General features: G+C 43.3%; 1 protein-coding gene across 1 annotated transcript in view; it reads left to right on the top strand.

The window, feature by feature from the left end:
* Positions 1-778: 778 nt before the first annotated feature.
* RFTN2 (raftlin family member 2) overlaps positions 779-12,386 on the top strand; it is a 409,447-nt gene continuing 397,839 nt past the window's right edge. The window contains exon 1 of the mRNA XM_078680443.1: positions 779-1,222. Coding sequence (XP_078536569.1) covers positions 1,084-1,222 — 139 coding nt within the window. The 5' untranslated portion in view covers positions 779-1,083. The remainder of the gene's footprint in view (positions 1,223-12,386) is intronic.

The following is a 12,386-nucleotide window of genomic DNA, read 5'->3' as shown; positions in this document are numbered from 1 at the left end:
AGTGTTGTGTTCTGGGGTGTTTAATCACTTGTGCCTCTGTGAGTGAGTAGGAGAGCAGGTGGGATACTATTGCTCGTTGTTCCTGGGCTCATGGGTACGAAGGTGGTAGGATGACTCAGTCCCTGTACACTAAGGTCCCATAATCCCACGCATAGTTCTGTGTGTTGCACAGATCCCTGCAACGATACAGTGAACATACCATACCATACTATACAATGCACAGTAGGCTCACTGGTGTACAACATTGACGAAGCCAGTGGATTTTGTATAGGGGAGACATATTAGCTTAGCCAATGTTTGTTAATAACAAAGCCACAGAGAGCACGATTAACTATTATTAATTAGGCTGTGCTTGTGAATGAATGTGTCTAAGTGAATGTTACTTCTCCAGAAAGCACTGACTGCATTTTGAACTCACGTTTTTTAGCTTGATCAAAGCATTTTCCTTGAGAATTTTCCAAGTATGAAAGTGACCACGCTGTCTTGAGAGCGTTCCCTGGTTTACAAAAAACGCGTCGTTTCCTCGCCCCTTACCGCCGTTGCCACCCGACCCCTGTGCTTGTTCTGTCTGTGCAATAACTGGGAATATCAGTGTTCAATCACCTACTGCCTGCGGGTGAGGTGTAATAGCCTGTTTATTAGCAGTTTGCCATCACTTCCTCAGCGTTCTGCCAGAGGAGGCGGCGGAGGTGGGTCGACAGCCCCATTGGTGTCCAAGGCTAACGGAGCCTGCCAGGGGGCTGGCTGTAAATTGACGTGGCACGAACAACCCTGCAGCCCTCTCCCCGCGCTGCGTGCCGCTTTGCATGCTGCTGCAAGATCAAGACCTCCCTGGCATTGTCTGGACTTGTGGAATCTGCTGCTAACTTTTACAGATGGCTTTAGGAAGTTTACCGCGATGCGGATAGCAGCCTCTGGAATTTGAACTCGGCATATTTCATTATAGTTTGGGTCCGTTTACAGAAATCACGGCTTCCCTGCATTTGGAGATTTCTTCCCGTGAGCTTGTTTTTTTGGCAACAAACTCGTCTTGGTTCCGCGCCCATCCCCCGTCCAGCATTCATCCCCCTTGAAGGCTTCAGAATGGGGTGCGGGCTGCGAAAGCTGGACGACCCGGAGGACAGCAGCCCTGGGAAAATCTTTGCTACACTGAAGAGACCCCAGGTGGAAACAAAGACGGATTGTGCGTACGATTACGTCCTGCTGGACTTTACTTTAGAAGGTAAGGGTCCACGTTCACGGCTTGCACTGAATTGCACAGTGACTGTAGATCCAGGTTGTTTTATTTGAGTGCTGCAATTCTAGCCCTATTTAGTGAGGATCAGTCAGATGCATTCTTGTTTGGGTAAAAATGCAGCCGTTTCTAGTTTATGAGGGGCAACAGATAGATTGCAATGAACTCTTAAATACATTGGTTTTATTAGGTATTCTTAACTCGAAGGACGCTTGCTAAAACATCATTTGTACTGTTGATAAATTAGTTAACTGAACTACCAGCCACGAAGTTCATCTCTCTCTGAATATTAAACGGGAGTTTATTGAGTTAGAGAGATCTGCAGACTGTTGGGAGTTTCCTTTTGATTAGCATCCTGTCTCATTCCCGGTCAAACTTCTGTCTCCGAGCTGAAAACAGAAACAAACAAGCCCCAGATGGCTGCCCTCTGAGAACAGGGAAGGCTCTGTCTCCCATCTCTAGAGGGCCTCACAGTTAGATGTGCCCGTTTCCTAAACGCTTTTTTTCCCTCCTCCTTGGATTTAGCCATTTTTGCGAGAGCAACCCTGGTGCAGAACTGTGTTCTTGCCTCCCACTTATGCAGATTTGTTTCATATGCTTCTTGAAAACTGGTATTCCTGTGGATAAGATAACCCAGTAATTAGTAGTTTGTTTTTAAAATTGTCAGTTAAATATTTTTATTTACAACATGAACTGTTACCTAACCGGGATCAGATGTTACTCTCCAGAGACCACGTGTTTTTTTAATAAAATTATTTTGGAAAAGGTGTTCACGGTAGAAAACTGTTGATTTTAATTCTCTGCCTTGTGACCCGTTAGGCCCATACTATACTAATTCAACACTAATCCTTTAGGGGTTCCGGAGTAGCGTGATACTCTCTGAAAAAGCGCTTCGACGCCTCGTCAGGGGTAGTAAGCGCTATATAAATGCAATTAGAATTAATATGTCCATGCTGTACTTTTTCTTCAGCTAATATTTCTAAGCATCATGCATATTTTAAAATCGTTTGTACCTTTAAATTATTAACAGTCTACATTGATGGAATTAAATTATGCAAATATTCATTCTTTCAGGTGTAGGCTGGGCACATGTGCTTAACTATAAGAAAGTTTATTTATAATATTGCTAAGCTGTTTTTCACATTTATTTTTTATAGGGTTACCAAAGGTAAATATTAATAACTTAATAATAGGCGTTTTCTAGTCTTGCATTCATCCTTTACCTGATCCCACAACTTACTGTAGTTAACCATGTTTTGGGTGAAGCAAAAATACAGTTGTCAAATATTTTCCAACTCTTCCAGTCTTGTTTTCTTGCATCTTGTCATGCCTGGTAGGTAATTATAGTTTCGATTTGCCCGACAAAACAAAAGAAATAAAAAAACGGGATAATATTATGCCGATTTCTCTTTCTCGCCCCATTTCTTCAAGCAGTCAGGAAGACTTGCTGGTTCGCACTGTCGAAAAAATCTTTTCACACCCGCCTGCCTTATTCCTTGTGTAAATATTACTCTTCCCTCTTCAAAATTTCCTGTTAGTTTTCCTGGCTTTGTGACATGATGCTAACTTGCTTGGGCTTTGGCCTTCGGAGATCTGCAGCAGTCTTGCTTGCTGCCTGAGACATTGTGATGCCAATTCTCTGTTCACAAACAAGAGGCGAGGGCACCAGGTTAAATGTCAGGACATCCTGAAGCTAGAGTGGGGGATTTTGCCCTAGCTGCATAGACTACAGCAAGAACTCTTGGGCAGATTAAGAAAAAACTGAAAGTGGAAAAAACAGGCAGGACAGCAATGGTCACTGGTGAGTCCCTCCCTTTCAGGCTTTTTGCTTTGTCCCAGGAGACAGTTATGTGTGGCGCAGGTGATCTTTGTAGCACAGATGGAAAAGAGAACATTGAAACCCAGGGAAAGGAAGAGGGCGATATCCACTCCCGCTTTTGTTCCCAGAGCGGAAAAAGAGCAAGACATTTGAGGACTCAAGCAACAGAGGATCTGAAGTGTTGTCTGATTATAAATTGGGACTGATTATCAAGAGGCACTGTAAAGATGTGACTGGGATTATAATTTATTTTAGAGCTACAGAGGATGAACAGATATGTACACACCTATCACACAAGATGGAGAGACTTCAGGTTATCATTCTGTTGAGGAAGCAAGGAGATTTGATAATTGGATCTCATGGATGCTTCTCTTTACATTATCATTAGCGTTTGAGGTTTGTAGCTCAAGACAAACAGTATCATTACATTATTTTTTTTTGGGATTGGAAATTACTTCTAAAATCTTCCCAGGAACCTGACACTAGTCGTAGCATCATTGTATCTTTAAAGGCTATCCTTTTGCTCCTATCTAAACCACTAGATTCTCCATGTGTATGCAAGTTGAATGAGGAAGGGGTCTGCAGGACAATTTTGTGGACCTTTTCTTTACTCCTAAAAAATCTCATCTTGTCTCAACATAGAAGTCAATCTTCATCGGGCCCGCAAACAACCAAGGAGTAGTGTTCATTGTTGTGTCCTCTAATGTGGGTTTGGCTGGATTACACCACATTAAGAGATGGTCTTCTACTATACAGATGATAGAACAAATTCTTTAAGAATTTATCCTAAAGTATTGCATAAGACAAAAGTGCAAACACAAGATGATGGTCGAAGCGCTGAAACTTTTCAGACACTCACAACCCAGTCACAGATCTGGGTTGAATCCATCATTCTTCCTTAGCTCACATTGCCACCCCAGTGCAGTCACAGCCATATGCAACTCAGTCTTGACCCTGTACCTCATTGATCTTAATGATGATTAGAAACTGTAACCATGTAACATAGTGCCACCTGGTGTTGGGACAGAAAAGTGCACACTTATAAATATTAAAGTTGATAACAACTTGATGATAATTACTTACACATTTTGATCAGACACTGCCCACATAAATAATTATGTATAGTTTCAAGACAAATTCATTAGACATAAGGCCACTGAGGCCTGAATTGTCTACTACACTGGTTATCCGGTTGATCATTACTAGATATAAACATGGACAAGTACATTGGCCATGAGACTCTTTATATTGAAAAAATAATGGTTTACGAAACAATCTGAAATTTTGTATCATCCATATTAAGAAATTGATTAAGATCAATGTACAGATAATTTGCAAATCAATTAACTATGTCAATGCTTAATGAATGCTGAAATCTATTATGGTTTTTAAAAAGAAATCACATATTATTTATTCATGTTAAGAATTGAACTATCGCTCCTATAATGCCACATTTGACATTTTTTATAAAATGAACACAAAGAAAGGTGTCAGTTCTGTGATAAAAACCATGAAGGTTGAAATGTGTAGGGGAAGCCTTTATCAGGCCAATAAACTTACAACTATACTTCCCATGCACTTATGTAAACCTATACCGATAATATTCACGCTAAGGGTAATGCGCACCAGGCCCTCCAATGGATGATCTGGACAATACAACCTACCACAACAAGATATTAACGCTACAATACCTTTGTCCTACACTTTTTCTCTTTTCAGAAATGCTACTCCCTTCTACAAACTTGGTGGCACTGGTTAGTTCAGGCCGCCACTGATACTAAAATTGACCTTCCTTGGTCCTGAAGAAGCGCTTTGGATCTCCTTCTGAGGCCACATACAGCGCGAAACATGTTGACCATTATATATGTCCATTAGGGACATATACCCAGCTACAGAAGGACATAATATGCCCTAGAGCAGCACCACACACTTTGTTTTAACAATGACAGAGGGATCACCCTAATAAATAGTATCCACTCTCCCTCCAGTCATTTTTTAACACACCACTTTAGACTTCACTGGCACTTACACCCACGCACCCAAACGGCTTCTCATCAAAAGATCTCCGATAAAGAGACCCTTCGGGGGACCCGTAGGGCATTGCAGCCCGGCCCGACGAGGAGCAAAGCCCAAATGATGAAGCATGACATCCTTCGGGGTGTGTGAGGACATTATGATGAGGACACACTGTCCCCCACAGATAGAGTAGCACACGGCAAAAGTTTCTTCCTCTTTCATCCTCTATAAGGAACAGTGACTCCCTTTTTGTACTAGTTACTTTTCGGGAGCAAGCGTCACTGGACCTAATAATCAGCTTGTAGTGTCCCCCCTCTCTATCAATAGGTTCATGAAAAGGAGCCAGCCTCATTATGCTGATTTTAAAGTCACGCAAATTAATCTCATTGGAGATTTTCAAAATGTTATATACGTATATAAAATGTTAGAACTGGATTGGATTGGGAACGAGAGGGGTCAAAGTACTTCAAATTCCTTATGATTATATAAATATATAAAAATGTAATCATCAGATCTATCAGCATAATTCTAAGGTCGGAGGGGAATACAGACAGCTAAAGAAGCACCATTGCCATTGTGTTCACAGCCTGTAATTGTCCTCAAATAACCTCTGCTAGGCTATGCTGCAGCTAGTTTATATTATATTCACTGTATGTGGGATAATTGCTCTGTGATGTCCTGCTGTACTTTAAAAGGGGTATGTTGTAGGCGTAAAATCCAAAGGCAAATGTGCTTCTGCAAACGTGGTAGCTCTACCACCTAAATTAGTAGAGTTTGAAACTATGGAGATGTTCTGAGTCTGTGAATGTCTTTTGTAATGCCTGTTGTAATGTACTCCATGCCAATATTATACATGTTCATGGCTTCTGGTCAAATTATATTAGAACAGAGGTATCCAAGGGAGGTCTTAAAAGGCCAGACCCATGGTAGATTTTCAGGGTATGCATGTAGCATGCATTTATATACAGGGAATTTAAATGAATTGTATTTACATAGCCGCTGGTTATCATAACAATCTGATATGGATCCAAAGGCCTACCATGTTCGACTCTCTTGAGTTAGACATTCTCAACTGAGAGCCCTGCAGTTCACTGTTGCTTCACAATCCATGCTAGCTCTTACTGAACTTTCACAAATCTGCAAGTTGCTGATTCGTTGTGCTGCTGAAAACAGTTAGTTCTATCACAAAAAAGCAATCTAGCTTTGGACATGTCAAAAGCACATAATATTCTTGTTTGCACAGCAGTGGGCAGTGCACATGGTAAGGTTGTAGTTATGAGGCTTTGTAGTTCTGTATATTTAGAGCCAGGAATTGGAGCACTAGGGTTAATGGAGCAACAACGTCCACAACATACTAATTCTTTCATCCTTCTTGCCATATTTCCTGGCAGTGCCCATGAAAGTGTGAGGTGATGGGTTACTAGCAAATTATGTAGAAGCCCCTCACTAGATTTAGAACACTCTCTGGGACAACTTCAGGTGATATTCCCTGCCTATTGTAGTCACTGTTGGTGTTGGCTTCCCTCAGTTTCTGGATTGTGTAACTATTCTCTATGAGCTTACATTGGTCCTCTGCAGTAGTGTTTTGTTCAAAGCAGTAGATTTATTCCATCTGATGTTCAACAATTTTATGCATGTGGCATTACTTAATATTACTGGCCCACAGTGGCGTAGCTAGAGCTTCTGGCACCCGGGGCTACCCCTCAGATTGCCGCCCATGGCAGGTAGCGACGGGAGGGAGCGGAGGGAGAGTCTGGGGAAAAATTACGGCGAGCAGCAGGGGTGGATTGGAAGGGTTTAAGTTACGACGCAACTCTACTCCACTGTATAAGAAAAGGCGTGAAGCTGCGGCGTAAGCATAGAGCAATCCTCAAAGGTCAAGTCTCAGTTGATAAAGGCCTACAAGCACTAAAAAACTGCAGCACTACAATGCACAAAGGGCAGACAATACCACAGTGGTAGTGAGAGGCGTTGCCAGTACAAACTATAATAATGTTAGTGGGGCAAGGAGTTGCACATACAAAGAGAGTACGGGTACGGTAAGAAAAAAGCAAGGTTGATAGACAGGATTGTCTGTATAATGTTGTGGTGCTCACCATTCAAGCACCCTGCTACCCACAGGTGTGACACAAATGACCAAAAAGGAACAGTCATTCATAAACAAACATCAGAAGACGGGGGCACACCATTGTAGCAACATAGGACTATGATTCTTTAATAAATATTCATGAGCACTCAAAGTTGGAGTAATGAATGTATCCATTGCTGTTCGCAGTAGACTAGATTTGGGATACCATATCAGTGACATTGTATACATCTAACAAGTATTTTATCTTTAACACTTTCTCAAGACACTGGGGCAGTGTTTTACGCAGCACTCCGTTTCATGAGGAACAGCAAATCTGGGCCTTGGTTTTCTGAGGGTTACTTTGTTTTAAGACTAACTATGATCTTGGTATTCCATATAAATAAAGACTGAGATGAGGACAAAGGGCGTAGAGAAAATGGCCCAATTACGTAACAGTAACCTTCATTACACCTAGTCTTCCTTGTCCCAGCCATCACATCCTATCATACTACCTTAAATGTATGTCCTTCAGGTAGGCAGTGTACTTCAATGCCTGAATACTCACTGCACCACAGGTTTGATCTTCCAATTGCCTGAAGTCACTTTTTTTGTTCTTTCCACTTCTCTTATAGTGTTTCCACTCACATGTAGGTGTTTTTCCTGCGCTGTTACACTTCCTTGTTTCTGAATCCCTTTTGGACTACCTATCCTGTACTGTACCATGTTATTTTGTTATCCCCAGCCCTGTAGAGTCACGGGTGACTGCCTGATTGACACATGTGTCGGCTGGATTTTCCTTTGATGTTCTCCTTCTGAAGAAGAAGAGTTAAATATATTTCACCCAAAAAAAAGTCTACGGAAGTTGACCCTGTCTCCATTCCTGCTTTTACATTTTTTCTCTTCTTACTGACATTTACTTATATTAACCTAACGTCTCCACAGGACTTTTGTTGCACTTAGTTCAGGATGATGCAGTGAATGTCATCCTCCTATTGGCACCAGTAAGGGATATGGGCTGGCCCAAAATGATGCCCAGGGCCTTCAATGGGAGCGCTTTCGCGTGCTCCCCTACGTCAGAGGAGAGCTTACAAATACAGCTATAACCTAACTAGATGTGCTCCCCCGTCGGTTTGTGCTCCCCCTACGTCAGAAGGGAGTTACAAATACAGCTATAACCTGCATGTTGGTGCTTGGCCGTACGTCTATGCCTCCCCTAAAGCGCTGCTGCAGCTGTTTGTGCATGGAAAACTGTTATGTTCCAACAGGTTTCACTTCAAAAGACAATTAAACATGCATGCAAACTGCATTACATTGGAAAGAAACAAGGAGACTCGATAGAGATGTTTTAAGGCTGTTAATCGCCAAAGTTACATCAAACGGAATTGCACAAGGGCATACAGTTAAGGCAGCACTGTATAGAAGGAATCTTATGACAACTCGAAGGCACTTGGTGTGTAGTGATATATACAAGTGAATAAAGGTGACGACGCAAGTGAACAAAGTGAACAGCGTGAACGGCGCGAAGTGAACAATGATGAGAATATATACAACAGGTAACAAATATCAACATTTGCATTCATTATTTGTCATCTTCATTTATATATGAGCCAAGCAGAGGAGTTGCGCCAAACAATTGCGCTGTGGTGTCAACGACGTTTCGACCCTCGTTACTTGGGGTCGTCTTCAGGACAGGGTTGTCAATTCAGTTGTGTGCTGGGGGGCATCATACAGGAGGAGGCCTGGTGAGCGGGCCGGAGGCACGGCGTGTCCTGTTGGTGATGGTTGGGGTATGAGTTCGGATCTGCATTTGTCGGTTCGAAGGAAAAGGCGAGTGTGGCACCTGTACGAGGTAAGGAGAGTCCAGGAAAAAAGGGGGGGGTGGTGGTCCTGTCCGGTCGGAGCAGCGCCTGACTGAATCCTGGCGGCTGGCTGTGGGCTGAATCACGGGTCCGTGACACGACAGGCAGAGACCTCAGCGCTGTACATCGGCAGTTCACTTCCTTACTCTGGTGCCGTTGCCCCGCGCTGAGGTCTCTGCCTGCCGGGTCCCGGACCGTGATTCAGCCCACAGCCAGCCGCCAGGATTCAGTCAGGCGCTGCTCCGACCGGACAGGACCACCACCCCCCCTTTTTTCCTGGACTCTCCTTACCTCGTACAGGTGCCACACTCGCCTTTTCCTTCAGACCGACAAACGCAGATCCGAACTCATACCCCAACCATCACCAACAGGACACGCCGTGCCTCCGGCCCGCTCATCAGGCCTCCTCCTGTATGATGCCCCCCCAGCACACAACTGAATTGACCACCCTGTCCTGAAGACGACCCCAAGTAACGAGGGTCGAAACGTCGTCGACACCACAGCGTAATTGTTTGGCGCAACTCCTCTGCTTGGCTCATATATAAATGCAAATGACAAATAATGAATGCAAATGTTGATATTTGTTACCTGTTGTATATATTCTCATCATTATTCACTTTGCGCCGTTCACGCTGTTCACTTTGTTCACTTGCGTCGTCACCTTTATTCACTTGTATGTATCACTACACACCAAGTGCCTTCGGGTTGTCATAAGATTCCTTCTATACAGTGCTGCCTTAACTGTATGCCCTTGTGCAATTCCGTTTGATGTAACTCTGGCGATTAACAGCCTTAAAACATCTCTATTGATTCTCCTTGTTTCTTGCCTATGTAATGCAGTTTGCATGCATGTTTAATTGTCTTTTGAAGTGATACCTGTTGGAACATTGTTTCTTTACATGCATACACTACCCAGTTCCGACGTGGTCTATGGGTCCTACTCCTGTTTTCGTTTCCACTGGAAAACTGTTATAGCATGCGTAAAGTTGGCAAACAATGACTGTTTTAAGCAATAATTTTGAATCTATTTTGTTATGTGTCTTCACAGGATGGTTACCTCATGAAAGTCAGGGCCTGGTCCATGCAGCGCGCCTCTGTGGCACGCTGTCTTTACATGCTGGTTAACTGCCACAATCACTAGTAGTGGTAGTAACTCTGCCGCGGAAGCTTCAAATTGAATGACAAATGACTTAGTCCGCAAGCGTGGAATGACACACATGCGCACTAAAACGGCAGAACACTGGGGCAGCGCAAAAATACCTATATAAAGTATTTAAGAAAAGAGCATCCTGCACATGCGTTTACTAATAAGCATGCGCACAAACGAGGGGGGAGCACAGCCAGATAGGGAGATGGAAGCAACGGAACACCGGCCGCCCCCAAAATAGTGCCGCCTGGGGCGGACCTCACCCTCCCAGCTACGCCCCTGGGCCCACTTCTTTATTCCTACCATCTGACACTGGTACATTTGCCACACTGCATTTCAGTCCAAACGGGAGTGCACAAATAACACCATAAGTAGTAAACGTGCTCACACCTACGGATGTATGACGTTACCACGCATACTTTTAGTGACCTACACACCTTCTAACTCAACTCGAGCACCAAATCCTACATAATGTGTATGCTATTCCTAATACCAGATAAGCCAACGCTTATCACTTTAGAGTAATTTTGGGAAAAATACTACTGCAAGAAAATAGCGCAGACAACATCAAATGCTTCTCCTCCATTCCAGTTGATTGGTCAGACAACATTTCCATTCTATTCCACAACTTCTTTCTTCAAATCAACCTTGACCACCAATAACCCTGTCAAAAAATATATTTACCCACTAAAAATACTGTCACCTACAATACTGCTAGGCTTTATCACTCCTAAAGTTAAGTAGCTGAACCTATTACTGACATGAGTGACACTCAAGAATTATGATAGCATCATTAACACAATAGTCAACTCAGTGGCCTATCTTTAACTATTAAAAAAAAAAAAGCAGGGTTTGATCCCCTTTACAATATGAGAAGAGTATCCAAATACATGTTCCATCAGAAACAAGCTAATATTTTATTTCTCAGTGAGAGACATTTCCCCTGTAAAAACTACAAACATATACAACACCTTCTTTCCCGCCAACAACGATAATCTGTTCTCTATTATTAAGCGGTTCAAACCACACATTATTTTTAAGACCGTTTGCCTACGAATGTCATCAAGGTAAATATTCACAGCTTCAGATAAATTAAATTTTGTTTTGTGTTTCGGTGTATGGAGGACCTTACTTGGCATTAAGGGCTGGACTGTTCAAAATTAGAGCAGGGCCAAGGCTGACAAAACTGGATCCAAAGTGAGGTGACATGGTGTGCAAAATAGGAATGGGTTGGGATAAAGCCCGAGTGATTACCAGTGGCTGAGATTAATTCAAGCATTCTATCCATCACTCTTTTGTATACTTATTGTGTCACCCTAAGTGGGACAAGTATGCCCAGTAGTGTGTTCTGTGCACACTGTGTTACTGGAACCAAGCTGTGCCCGGCTGATGAGACCATAACTGGGGCGAAACCAGTCCTGTGCTGATTGTGTTCTGGTTCAGGGAGCAACTGCCTTGGCAGTTTGGGCTGGACTGTTCCTATTGGAGCAGGGTCAAGACGGATTTGCAGATAGCTAGCTCCAAACTGAGGTGTCATGGTGTGCAAAATGACAGTGGATTTCGGATGCTTCCCTAAGTGATTACGAGTGACTGAGATTAATCTGAGCGTTTGTTCCATCACTGTTTTGTATATATATTGTGCAGGTCCATGTGGTATGCATCCTAATTGGTCTGGGGCAATTAACTTCTCAATATTTATTTATTTACTCATTTGTAGCGTGCAAACGAATCATCCCCAGGGGGATCTCTCAGCGCTTCAAGAAATGGGTACTCCTAGGCCATGATCACCTAGAACAGCCAGGTCTTTAGTAGTTTTTTAAAACTTGTTAGCTCAACACAGGTCAGAATGTTCTGCAGCAGACTGTTCCAATGGCTGGCAGCCAGATGGGAGAAGGCTCTTCCCCCCAGCTTGGCCCTGTATATTCTTTGAGTGCGCAAGAGATTACAGTTGCTTGATGTTAGCTGTCGTACAGGTTGGTACCAGGTGAGTTTATTTTTTAGATAGGCGGGGCTTTTCCCCTGTAGTGATCTGAAGACCACGCAGAGCATCTTAAAGATAGCTCGTTTCTTGACCGGAAGCCAGTGGAGCTGGCTCAGAAGGGGGGCAGAGAGGGTCCGCGCCGGCTTGTTGAGGGCAAGGCGGGCTGCCGTGTTCTGCTTCACCACCATCAATCCCCTCGATAAGGTGATTTGCCAACACCTACGCCAGGTTCTTTGCTTCTGCGTTAAGCAGGAAAATGGGC

Source organism: Lissotriton helveticus, chromosome 3_1, assembly GCF_964261635.1.
Source record: "Lissotriton helveticus chromosome 3_1, aLisHel1.1, whole genome shotgun sequence".
Classification (NCBI taxonomy): Eukaryota; Metazoa; Chordata; class Amphibia; order Caudata; family Salamandridae; genus Lissotriton; species Lissotriton helveticus.
Note: the sequence above shows the minus strand (reverse complement) of the source record. Positions and strands in the feature narration are given on the sequence as shown.